We start from the raw sequence: 13,116 nt of genomic DNA on the forward strand, positions 1-13,116 counted from the left end.
TAATATGCAAAAAATGAACATGTTTAACACAAAGAGCACTAAATTTAAAGGATTTTTCTAACTATACAATTTTAAAAACAATAATCAAATTGTGATAAGAACTAACAAGCTTGGTATGAATTACAATAGCCCTACTAAATTCCTCCCAAAACTCCATTTCCCTATCCTCTGTGAACCCTTTCCTTGACAATAGCCGTCCCATGTCTATTATTACTCCACGAGTATCTAGGCCATTTGAATTCAAGATCCATCAAGCCACAATCAAAAAGTAAGTTCTAGAATTCAATAATACTACCTATCAAAAACAAAACAATGCCCTCTTTATCATGTCGTGAACTCAACTCATTAAAATCTCCCACACAACCAGGAGCCATCAAACTTGTTGCTAAAGATCTCCATCTATTCCAAACCAAACCAGTATCATATTCAATAAGAGTACTATAGAAAAATGTAATAAAATTAGGAGTAGAATTAGTTGTAGAAGACAACTTATAGTATATTAAATTCTTGGACTAAAAGAGAATGTCTAGAGTCATATCCTCCCTCCACCACACTACCAAGCCACCAAACCTCCCTACTAGATCCACATACGCTTCCTTCTCCATCCCACAGCTTCTTATCCTTTTCAACTTAGTACCATCAAAAAGGTAATTGGTATTGTATATTTCTTATTGCAATCCTTAAGATTTAGTAGTTGTTAAAAGCTAGTTGCCTCACCTTCAACCAAAAAAACACCTTGACTCCTCCCCCTTTCGAAACCCAACTTCTACAACTCAACCACTTGATCAACAATAGCCACAAAACTTTTAGTGTGTTTTGAAGTACCTATACTCCTCTTCCTTGTTCTCTTTTGACCAACACCACCTTTTAGGTGGAGCCTTCTTTATCTTCAATCTTTCCTTTCTCAAATGATTAGTAAAAGCTAATAAGATTGTTTCATATTAATGTCTCCTCTTACCTACTTTCTAGTAAAGGTCCTCCCCATTATGCTTCATGTTCAATCTCATCAAATTTTCTTCAATTTTCTGGATTCCTTTTTTTCATGTATAGACTACTAAAAGTCCTCATACCAGAATCATACCTAATCCCACTTAGTTTTCCCTACTCTAGTACCTCAGAAGAGATAACCTCTTCAATTTGAATCCCCTTCAAGTTCTCACTACTTCCAATAAGGCCCTCATCCAAGACTCCAACCCTATCCTCATTAGTAGACTTAAAGGAATTGTAGCACAAAGCTTCACTCTCAACTCTAGTTTTCAGTGAATCTAAATGCCTTGGGCTCTCTTGGTGAACATAAGAGCATTCACCAATGGGCCGATTCAACCTATCCTTGCTTCTCATCCTAATATCAACTACCTCCTTAAGCACCTCAAACAATCACCTCTTGAGGGGCTACGTCCTCCTTCACACAATTATCTCTGTTAAAATCAACTAGAATCTTCTTTCCCTTCCTTGAAACAGGATTATTCTCCAACTTTGAGGCCCTCTTATCACCAATACTCAAGAGGTGTTAAGAGCCCATCCCTTTAGCAACAATTAATACTTCTAGCCTATCCCTTTCCTACTTCATAGAAAGCCATAGACCAAACCTTGGCACTTGAGAATTAAAACTCATTATCTGTCATTTAACATTACATAGACAAGGTTTATGCCCAATGACCACATTTGAAACAATAATTAATCAATTTTTCATACTTCACATCAATTCACACCTTACTATAACCAAGTCTCTGAATCCAAAAACTAAAAACCAAAGGCCATACTAGATCCACTAGAACTCAAACTCTTAAGAAGCATCTTAGCATTTTGCCATTCCATAATGGATCCTCAACTAGAACTACCTCACCAACTCTACTACCCAACATTACAGCATTTTTCACATGCATTAAACAAGGAGGAACTTGATGAACCTAAAAAAAGCATCAACCAAAATCAATCTCCTCAAAAACCGTGCTCTATTGCGATTCTTGAAGATTAATCAATTGTCCAATAATCGACCAAGGCCACCTGCACAAAATCCTTTTATACTCATCTTTAGAATTAAGTTTGCACGTGAAAGCATTTTTCCTCACTTCGATAACATCCAAGACTTCTTTCAAGTTCCAGGCCTTTTGAATCATTATGATTACCATAGCCCAGTTTAGATTTTTATCCATAATCAATTTTCCTACCAAAACCACCTTCGACTCATCGATCACTCCTTCATACTCACTATTCCACACCAACGATTTAGAAACAAAATCTTCATCTCCATCTTCCTCACCAACCTTCCTCCGATTGCCATCTCTCTTCGCCATCATACTTTCTCACTATCAATTAAACAAAACGAGTCAATCTCCCACACAGAGTGACTCTCGTAGCTCCCACACTCCCAGAGCAGAGAGAGTCTAACCTATTTTTCATTGAGTTAAATAAATACTTTTTCTGCTCACTAAAAGTAAATAAATTTTCTTTTATTTTTAATAATTCTTTTTTTTTTAACTTCTTTTGCCCGATCTTTTTATCCAATCCAGTACCCCTCATGTTTGTTATTAATAAAACTTATTTCTGTCTACGTTCACAATAATTAAGAACATTAGGGACATCCAAGTTTAGAGTACTTTCAACCTCAAAACCCTCTTCCTCACGGTTTTCATCCGTTACCTTCCCAAAAATAAGGATCTATTCCTCTCTCTCTCTCTCTCTCTCTCTCTCTCTCTCTCTCTCTCTCTGAATTTCATTGATTCCTCGTCATTTCTCGTTTGCTCTCTTTATCATTGGCGACATCATGGTACGTTCTTTCTTCATCATAGATCTCTATATTTTCAGTAATTTTGATTCACCACTTTCAATGGATAAGAAGAAATTCTGGGGAAGAAAAAAATTCCTACTCATGGAAATGGCAGGTACATAAATTAATTGGAAATGTAACTACCAGACGATTTACTGCATTGTATTTAATTTCTTTCCATTAGAAAAGACATTCGGATAATGTTCTTCTTCAGCCTAGTTTTTTAGAAGGATTGATTTCTAAACATATTTGATAAAAAAATTCATCACCTTGCCTTTTAATTTCCAAAAATTCCCAAGTTGATATAATTATTAAAATATAGTATTTAAACTAAACTTATTATGCCAATGAAGATTCCATCTTGTAGGAGAAATTTGATATGCTTTAAGCAATATCTCAAGACTTGAATCTTGTGATAATAGACAAAGATACTGTATTGAGAAAACTTTATCTTTCATTTGGAGATTAGTCATACATGATTAAGTACCGAATATAAGATGATTAAGAAGAAGCCCTTGTTATATATCTTGTACTAAAGTGACTATTTGGTACATATGTTGGGAGAATGACAATAAAGTCCCAAAATAGAGAATTTATGACAATTAAGTTCTCCGCATAATCTTCTTAAAAATAAGTTGCAAAAATTGATTTAAGCAGTTGTAAACAAAAATCTCAATTTTTTTAAATATTTTATTTACAATTAAAACTCTTGAATTTGTAACTATCTGAATCACACTTACAAGGGAAAATTGCATCTAAGGACCCATGAAGATTATTATTCACAAGCAAGGATCAATAATAAGTTATCATTCGAGAAAAAATAAGTTCATGTTTTCATTTTAATAACAATTCATTCCATATGGATTCTTGTTTCACAAATAATATTCTTCAAAAGTCCTTGGATGCGATTTTTCCTATTTACAACTGATTTTAACAAAAAATTTATAGAGACTTAACTGTCATAAATTTATTGTTTTAGGACTTTAATGTCATTCTCCTTGTATGTTTTTGGTTCCTCAAAATACTTGTACTCAGATGCATTCATCACCTTGTTATATAATTGTTTCTTTATTCCAAAATTGTGAGGCAAACACAGCACATAAGTACCTAGTTGGGATTAATATTCAAATAAGCCTCTTAGGCTTAGATTTTGGGCCTAATTTATCAAAGGTGAATAACCCAATAGTTTGGTTCTTCAAAATCCTCGCACTCACTTGCATTCGTCAACTTGTTATATATTTGTTTCTTTTCCAAAATTGCTAGGTGAATGCAGTAACGGGAATGAACGTGCATGATGAGTGTAAACTCAAGTTCTTAGAACTAACTGTCATAAATTCATTGTGTTGGGACTGTAATGTCATTCTCTCTATATGTTTGGTTCTTCAGAATCCTTGCACTCACATTCATCATCTTAAATCTTTATTCCAAAATTGCTAGGCGAACGCAGCATCAGGAATGAATGTGCATGATGAGTGTAAACTCAAGTTCTTGGAACTAAAGGCGAAGAGAAACTATCGTTTCATTGTATTTAAGATTGAGAATCAAGAAGTGGTTGTGGATAAACTTGGAGGCCCCACACAAACCTATGAGGACTTCACTGCTTCTCTTCCACCTACTGAGTGTCGATACGCTGTCTTTGATTTTGATTTCACTACGGATGAGAATTGCCAGAAAAGCAAGATTTTCTTCATTGCGTGGTATGTTTATTAACCTTAATTCCTCTATACTTATATTGTCTTAGACCCAATAAATGACTATTTATTGCTATATTAATTTATGGGTTTAGTTTGTCACTCGTGTTGTCCTACTCAAATTGATCCCTTAGGGTCTAATGTGTCTTCCGAGTAATTGATAGCTTAGCTTGAACTAATATATTCTCTCCGTTTTCTAATATAAAAGAAATTACTAGGTGTCTTTTTGTTTTCGTTTATAAGAAAAATTATAAATTTCAAAAACATTTATCACATTTTCTCAAATTGTCCCTCCTAAAGTCAATGTTTATTTTCACTACACAAATTTGTTTCATTGATTATAGGGATAATCTAGTCCAATTTTTTTAATTTCAAACATAATTATTACACTTAATTGATTTTTTTAAACTATATGAATTAATTATTTTTTCTTATATTTTACAACGGAGAAAATATAATATCTCTTTCTCTATTATAAGACATTTTCAACCACTTCATCATAATCAAGGAATGACAATTAACTCATTAAATATGTTTTATAATATTTTTTTCAACTTTACCTATATTAATTAATAATAGAAAGAGAGAGATACATAATATACGATGAGCCATATAATTAAATTTATAATAGGAGTAAAATTAAAAAATGATAATAAATAATTCTCAATATTCAAGGGGAAAAATCCTTCTAGAAGGTGCTCTATATTAAAACCTGAGAATACACACACAAATGTATATATATGGGTTTAATTGACTTTCGTCTTACATGCATATAGGGCCCCTGATGCATCCAAAGTAAGGCAAAAAATGGTGTATGCAAGTTCAAAGGACAGATTCAAGAGGGAACTTTATGGCATTCAGGTTGAATTGCAAGCTACGGATCCTAGTGAAATGAGTTTGGATATCGTCAAAGCTAGGGCAATTTAGTAGTATTTCTCATATTAGTTATATTATTCATGTTTCAATCTTAATTATTTCCCAAAACAACTGTTTTTCATTTAATTTCTTTATTGTTGAATGGTCAATATTTTATATAGTTTGTAGCTTAATGTATTTCTACTAAACAATGTTTCATGCATTTGCGAGTTTTTTCCTTGGATTCTTGATTGCATACAAAATATTCTGCAGTGAAACATGCAAGTGGATTTCCCATCGTCCCCCTTTTATGGGCGGAAAAAGAAACATTTCGCATTTTTAATTTTTTTTTAGTATTATACACATGTCACATACTTTAACCTCCCAAAAATTTATAAAAGCTTTATTGCATATACATATTTTTTAATATCAGCTCCCTTTGTTATTAAATCTTAGCTCCACCCCTTAATTCACCTTTATTTTCAGCTTGTATGTAAATAGAGTATTTTCTTGGATGACATTTTTATGAAATGCAAGAAAAGAATCAAGGTCCTTAACGGACATTTTAAAGCTTTGGATCTTGAAGTATCATTATTTTTCTATCATTTAGACCCAAAATTACTTAGCTTGTTGGGGGAAAAATTGATACACTCCCTTTTTCAAGTTGTATTTATAAATCACATCCAAGATATTTTATCAAAACTCAAAAAAATATTTAACATTATCAACTGTCTTAAATTTAATAAGTTTCCACTCGACCTATAATAAGGAAAAAAAAAATCGTTTTTGCTAACCTTTCCTAGCATTTAATAAGAACAGAGAGGCAAAAAATATAGATATGGCCTTATGGAAGAAACTAATTAACTTTTTATTAAATTTTAGTAGAACATAACTAATCATTTTATTCATATAACATTCTTGATTTACATAAACTATTTGATTTTAATTATCTAACTAAAACTAATATTAATTACTTAGCCAAATCACATATTAGTACCACTACTATTAATACATCGCTCATAAGTAAGGACATTCTATATCGGTTGTGGGGGATTTTTATGTCGGCTGCTAACAGGTCACAAACAAGAGCGTAGTGGCATGTCTCTGGTATTTTCTGGCCTATAACAGTATGTCTCTGGTATTCATGCATGCTTCTTAACCGACGTAAAATACTTGATCTATGTTGGTTTCCATTGCATGGTGTTCACATCCTTTCAGAGTCACCAGGAAACAGCTACTGGAAACTATGGTCCTTTTTTTTTTCTTTGCCAGAGTTTTAAAGCGTAGTAAGCCATGGATGATGGATCCTAACCGTAGCAGTACGTAGTACAGGTCGTAAAATCATAGACAAACTTGTTCTTGGGAATGGACACACACTGATTGGGAATTTTATAAATGCTTCTAACTCAAATGGGTCAGTTTCCTATAGCTAAGGTTAATGGTGAACTCCCGAGGAAGATGTGGATAGTGGGAATGACATACAGATGGCAGGAGGTAGTGATCGGAGATGAAGGAGGTGGTGACCGGAGATGGATGAGGGTGAAAGGAGAAACGACTGGAGACATAGGAAGAAGCCGAGCGAGAAGATTGGTTTGACAATGGAGGGCATTGTGGTCTGTAAAATTTCATTGCCGTGAGTAAAATTTCAGTACCACCTCTCCGCTAGGGTTTTACCAATGCCATGTATGTGGGCTTTACCACTCCCAAGTTTTAAGCAATCCATCTTACCAAACATCTTAATATATATAGGCTTTATCCGTCCCAATTCCTCATACCAAACAAGGCATAAGGTGAAATGGTTTTCCTGCAACTTGTACTTGAAGAGTAAACTCTTAACATCTGTATAGACGTTTATACTGGAGAGGAAGGCTCGTGCAGAAACATACATGAGCCCACATTTAAAAAAAAAAAAACTGCAATTATTACATTTCAGGACCTTCAAAATTCGGAATATCAAAACGAAGATAGAGTAGTACTGCACAACAAAACTTACCTACTTTTGGTCCGGATACAACACAACTTTTCTACTTTCTCCAAAATCAAGAAGGACCAAATATTGGGCTCACGAACGGAGCAAGATATGGTTGGATGCTGTTCTGCAGGAGGCCTCAAGAAAGGCAATGGATGCATTGAAATAATATCAGTAGCTAATAAACGTGCAAATGAAAATGGAAACAAAACAAATAAAGCCAAAATGAAAAAAGAAAAAAGAAAAAGAAAGAAGCAAGAAAGAAAGAAGAACAAGAAATAATCAGTTCTTTCATGTACTTGTCAAGAGTGGTGAATAGGTTGGCCGAATAGCAGGAGCTGGCACAATAGCAGGAGCTGGGACATAACAGGAGCTGGCACAATAGGAGGAGTTGGCACATTAGCAGGAGTCACCTATAATGCAATTTATAAGATAAAGATCAGTCTTAGGAAATCAGAAATGCGGTTATGAAACGACTAATGAATCAAACGGTACAAATTTTTAAAGAGCCACCAAAAACACCTCACGGCATTTCTTCTTTACAAAATCATCCACCATGATTATGCCTTTAGCACATTTTGCTCCTGCATTGCCAATGAAACAATTTTGAATTTAAAAAAATAAAAAAAGAAAATAAATATGGAATTGAAAGTGAACCACACATAATATATTAAATGTCCGAGGAAGACATGTCAACAAAGGAAGCACTGTTAGAGAAGAAACAAAATGAGAATTGTCACAATTTCCAAAATAACGTAACAACTAATATTATATTATTTTAAATTAACCAAAGAAAAATTATTAGAGAGGAAAGATGTTAAGAACTAAAGAAAGCAAATAAATCTATTAAATAAATTAGAGTAAGAATCTCACTCTAAAAATATTAGTGGATATTGACGTTGACGCAGCATGCTATCAAGAGAATGAACCGCAAAAGAAAATTTAGCACAAATTTGTTCAAATCAATCACACATCTTTACATAGATCCATCCTTATTTATGTTGATAGGGACACAATTAGGATTTCCTAACAGAACTAACAAATTACCAACTATGAATTCTAATCATCCAACCACGTAAAAGCTTCTTGTTGCTTATTTAAGCCCAGCACATTCTCCAACAGCTATGCAAACTTAAGGTTCTGAAAGGGAACTCATATCGGCATTATTGGCAGTCAACAAATGGAGGAACTATTTAACCAGCCACAATTCACCAATATAACAAATCAAAAAGTATTAAAATATTTGTTGAAGACGCACAAGTTCTGAATGTAGGGCAGCAAAAGTAAGTTCCTAACTTGAAGCCTAGTAAGAAGAATAGTGTTGCGGAAGCACTATAAAGAAAAGAAGAAATAATGTATGTTCACAGGTTATTCAATTTGTCAGTGCAGTTAATTGGATTGTTAAGAAAATGAAATTCAATCAGACGCTAAATTGTCCAACATTATTCATCAAGTTGATTATCAATCAGCCCACCCAAGAAGAATACAGCAATTGAAAGGTATGCATTCTATATAAAATTTATCTTACCCAAGAGATCCGCAAGGATTCCCTATTCCTACAATGATTCTATTCTTCCCCATAGGCCTGGTATTTTGACACTGACAGTGATGAGATATAAGAACTAATATATTTTGCAGAAACCTAGGCTAGTAGATTATTATTATTGTATTTTCTTTAGCTCGTAAGAAACCCATCTTGTTTGTAGCTTCCTTTGGTGTTAGTTTAATATTTTGTTAGAAGGGAAATCTGAACATTAGCTTTATATAAACAAGTGATTAAGATTTCCTCAATAGGTAGGGACGTTAGTTTAAATAGACTAGCTTGCATTTGTAAGAGAAGGCTTTTGATGAATGTAATATTTGATTGCGATTTCTGATAGCTCATCTCCCTCTGCGTCTGCCGCTCCCTCTCTTGCTCCCCCACTGTTCTGTTCTTCATTCTTATTTCTCCCTCTCTGTTCTCGCCTCCTCTCTCTCATTCTCTTTATTTCTGATTTTCTCTACTCTCTTCCTCTATTCAGCCCTGTGCAAGTGTGTGTGAGCGTGTGTTACATCAGTATGACTAAATTGGCTCATATAAAAGGTATGACATGTGGTCTCTTGAATGTTATGTCTCAGTGGGAGGTGCCAAAGAAAAAGTATAAAGCACTTAGCCCTATAGGTTGACCGCAGCCACTTCTAATCCCACAACGATGTGAAAGGAGTCAAATGAATTTTATCACCAATTTCCGCAGATCTCAATATTACATGACTTGTGATGGGACAACCATAATCGTACTGAATGAGGAACAGGGGAAGACAAAAAGGAGAGACGGGTAGACAGCCTTAATCATGATTGGAGGGGAGCTAATAGAAAATGTGGGGAACCTAAATGGAGAAATGGTCAAAATGAAGGAGACAGTGAAGGTAGCAGAAGAAACATTGGCCAGACAAGCGGGAAGCAATAGGGACATGCAAACTGTAACCATTGAACAGGCAAACAATAAAAGACAGGAAAATCTACAACTAGGAAGGCCAATGGGAAGCAGCAAATCAAGTGAGGGGACAGCAAAAGGTTCAGGAAATTGAACTTACCTTTGCTTCCAGATGAAGATCCAACAGGGTAGTTGTTCATGGTAGAAAGCTACTTTAATATGTGAATTTGATGAGGAAATCCCAAAGCTGCCAGTGTATCAAAAAGTTTATGCCTTGAGTTGGCTTCAGTAAAGGGACCCGTGAACATATCTAGTCAGACTTCAAGGAAGAGCTTCGCCATTTCATCACTCTCAAGTCTCAACTAAGGAATGGATGCAAGATACTAAAGGCCCAGAAGCAAGGGAGGATGAGGATAATGAATTTATGTCTGGGTTGAACTATTATTGGCTCGCTTCCTCTGGAAATGATCTCATGGGAGCCTTGAAAAATGGAATCAAGGAAGACATCAGGCTGACATTTCACATGATGTGCACAAAATTTTTCCTTGATGAGTTGTTGGCATGTTATGTAGGGATAATTTGGAATGACAACGATTAGAGGAGAATAGAGGGATACGAGAGAAGAACAGGGGAGATAGAAGAGGCAGAGAGAAACTGAGAGAGAGTTAGGAAGAAGGAGAGATTGGGAGAAATTGAGCAACACAGGTAAATTCTGGATATTACGCTTTAATGATTACAAGGGATAAGATTACAAGTCGAATGCCTTAGTATCTATAGGCTTTAATACCCATACACTCCCCAATGGCTATATCCTAACTAACTATTATTTAAATCAAACATATACAATTAACTAATAATATTATAACTACCATGTCATAATTATAAGACTATAACATGGTGCTTGCTCATTATGCAGAAAAAAGGAAAAAAGTGGTGGGGAAATCAGGAGAGAACAACGTCAACAGGGGTTTTGACATCCCTACTTGTGGGAAATTTTTCAGCCAAATCTCTCACAAGCAAGGCATAGACCCGACCCAACCAACTACTACCACTACAACACAAAGAGAACCCTCAGAAACATCAATACAGCTTCCTTTATTTAGCACGATGGATATTATTGTGGTTGTTTGATGCTAAGACTGCCAAAAGAAGAGAGCTAGTATTGTGCTTCAAGTGTGACAAGAAGTGTGGGCACAACTGCAAATACAAAAGCAAGTAGTAACAAATGATGATATTGACAATGGAACCACACAAAACTTCCTCTCTCCTGTTGACAAAAAACCAAGTCCTAGTTTTATTGGCAATTCAAGGTCCAAGAACAGGTCAAAGTGCTGGCATATCATGTGGGAAAAATGCCATCCCTCTAAAACAAGTTCCAGAAAGGTTAGAGTCCAGTAAAGTGTACTCTGTCACCCCTCCTGCACTCTAATCATTTTCAACAGGATAGGACTTTAGCACGATTATTCAAAATCAGTACTAATCTAGCAAAGCATAAATACATTAAAAACTATTATTAGTTCACAACATTTGCCAACATTCTTAAGGATGAATTATGTTGAAGAATTTAAGAACAGCCTACATAGCAAATTGTAATCCCATCTACAGCTCTCACAACTGAAAACTCAGTTCAAAAACAATCAGTCATAAAATTTTGACAATTTTCACACAATAACACAAGAATGTGATGAAGTTTTCACATTACTGGGAAAATGCAAACAAAACATATAAGCTTAAACTTTCAATATACCTGGAGCCATTGGACATCTTCCAAGTGTATGCCCATTTGCACAACAAAAAAAGCAAATTTCCAGATTATTATTGAGATATCTCCGCCTTCTACATTGCTGATCCCTTTGACAAATTTGTCTACACTCCAAACATCTCTAGAAAGATCAAGTCACAATTTAGGAACAGAAGGCTAATTCTACTTGTATCAATCTTAAAGAACAAAAGTTAGTTCTTTCGGCAAGATTAAGGAATTCTAGCTACTCCAAGGCAAGCAACCTAAAATTCATCAATGACTGAAAATAAATACACGGATATTCTTGTATTTTACATACCTCATAACGTTCATAGTCTTTCAAGGGCCCTTTTGGGACCCAGGGTCCAGGCGCTATCCCTTCATTACTGAGTATGCCGGCTCCCGTTCCAGATCTTAAGTTGTAGTTGTGGGTCACCCTTGACCCAACAGAAGAGTCATGGGTTTTATTCATCACCTGTCCCTTTCGCTCTCCCTGATTTCGTTCTTCTAGTGTTATTGGCTTTGCTTCAAGACATTGTTGAGCGTGTTCATCATTGGGTCTATTTGATTTGACCCCTTCACCCTCGAGCTCACCCTTATTTTTCTTCTTCTTCTTCTGCCTCCTCCTCTTCTTTTTCTGTTCCACTTCTTTCGGTGGTGCTGGCTCTGTTTCCGGCAGCAATATAGGGCCTGAGTCTTTGGAGGGTAATGGATCTGACTTAGGACATAATTGAAGGTTCTCAGAACCCATGTGGTTTATTTCTGCCCCTTCAAATTTAGGGGGTTGAATCTGATCCAGTGCAAAGTTGATTGGCTTCGTTCTTTTCTCCGACTGGGGCTGGCTCAGGAAGCAAGAGAGGGTCTGGGTCTTTGGGAGGTAATGCGGCCAAATTAGGGCACAGCTCACGGTGCTCGGAATTCACGTGGTTTGTTTCCACCCCTTCACTCTTGGACAAGCTTTTCCTCTTCCTTTTCCTCTCCATCTTTCTTGAGGGTGTTGAGTCTGGTTCAATGAAAAGTTGATTGGTTTCGTTCTTTTCAGCAAATGGCTCTCGTTCAGGTAGCAGTACAGGCTCCGAGTCTTTGGGGGGTAACAGGTCCAAATTAGGGCATAACTCAGGGTGCCCGGAATCCCCGTGATTTGTTTCATCAGCCCCTTCACTCTTGGACAGGCTCTTCCTCTTCCTCTTTTTCTTCCTCTTCCTCGGGGTTGTTGACTCTGGTGCAGTGCAAAGTTGATTAGTTTCGCTCTTTTCTGCAACTGGCTCTCGTTCAGGTAGCAGTACAGGCTCCGAGTCTTTTGGGGGGAACGGGTCCAAATTAGGGCATAGCTCAGGGTACCCAGAATCCCCGTGATTTGTTTCAGCCCCTTCACTCTTGGAGAAGCTCTTCCTCTTCCTCTTCTTCTTCCTCTTCCTTGGGGTTGTTGACTCTGGTTCAGTGCAAAGTTGATTAGTTTCGTTCTTTCCTGCAACTGGCTTGGGTTCTGGTTCAGGTAGCCGCATAGAGTCTGAGTCTTTTGGGGCTAATGTGTCCAAATTAGGGCTTAACTCACGGTGCTCGGAATGCAAGTGGTTTGTTTCCGCTCCTTTACTCGCGGACAAGCTTTTCCTCTTCCTCCTACTCTTCTTCTTCCTTGTTGACTCTGGTTCAATGGAAAATTCATTGGTTTCGTT

At 36.1% G+C, this 13,116-nt stretch overlaps 2 protein-coding genes across 3 annotated transcripts; one reads left to right on the forward strand and one right to left on the reverse strand.

Moving 5' to 3' along the window:
- Positions 1–2,681: 2,681 nt before the first annotated feature.
- Positions 2,682–5,691, forward strand: LOC129294568 (actin-depolymerizing factor 7-like). Its single transcript, XM_054932991.1, has 3 exons — positions 2,682–2,770; positions 4,208–4,467; positions 5,238–5,691. The coding sequence occupies exons 1-3, from the start codon at positions 2,768–2,770 to the stop codon at positions 5,386–5,388; spliced, it is 414 nt and encodes a 137-aa protein (XP_054788966.1). The 5' UTR covers positions 2,682–2,767; the 3' UTR covers positions 5,389–5,691.
- Positions 5,692–7,040: 1,349 nt separating this feature from the next.
- On the reverse strand, positions 7,041–12,191 carry LOC129320648 (uncharacterized). Of its 2 annotated transcripts, none has more exons than XM_054966199.1 (5): positions 11,760–12,191; positions 11,447–11,582; positions 7,808–7,869; positions 7,585–7,698; positions 7,041–7,412 (listed from the first exon to the last, which is right to left on the reverse strand). In XM_054966199.1, the coding sequence occupies exons 1-4, from the start codon at positions 12,189–12,191 to the stop codon at positions 7,588–7,590; spliced, it is 741 nt and encodes a 246-aa protein (XP_054822174.1). In that variant the 3' UTR covers positions 7,041–7,412; positions 7,585–7,587. The 2 variants fall into 2 exon arrangements, with proteins under 2 accessions (XP_054822174.1, XP_054822166.1); XM_054966191.1 differs by having other exon boundaries at positions 7,041–7,423.
- Positions 12,192–13,116: the final 925 nt, after the last annotated feature.

The sequence above is a fragment of the Prosopis cineraria genome, unplaced genomic scaffold, assembly GCF_029017545.1.
Source record: "Prosopis cineraria cultivar Desert tree isolate PC_DT_omini unplaced genomic scaffold, ASM2901754v1 PC1, whole genome shotgun sequence".
In the NCBI taxonomy this organism is placed as follows: Eukaryota; Viridiplantae; Streptophyta; class Magnoliopsida; order Fabales; family Fabaceae; genus Prosopis; species Prosopis cineraria.

Bases quoted from the DNA above. Each gene is read 5' to 3' on its own strand.
- LOC129294568 (XM_054932991.1), top strand. The intron at 4,468-5,237 runs GTATGTTTATTA...ACATGCATATAG, and splicing joins AAGATTTTCTTCATTGCGTG to GGCCCCTGATGCATCCAAAG.
- LOC129320648 (XM_054966199.1), bottom strand. From the start codon at position 12,191: ATGGGTTCTGAGAACCTTCAATTATGTCCTAAGTCAGATCCATTACCC. The intron at 11,583-11,759 runs GTATGTAAAATA...TGATCTTTCTAG, and splicing joins AAGACTATGAACGTTATGAG to AGATGTTTGGAGTGTAGACA. The intron at 7,870-11,446 runs GTATATTGAAAG...TTGGCAATGCAG, and splicing joins AAGATGTCCAATGGCTCCAG to GAGCAAAATGTGCTAAAGGC.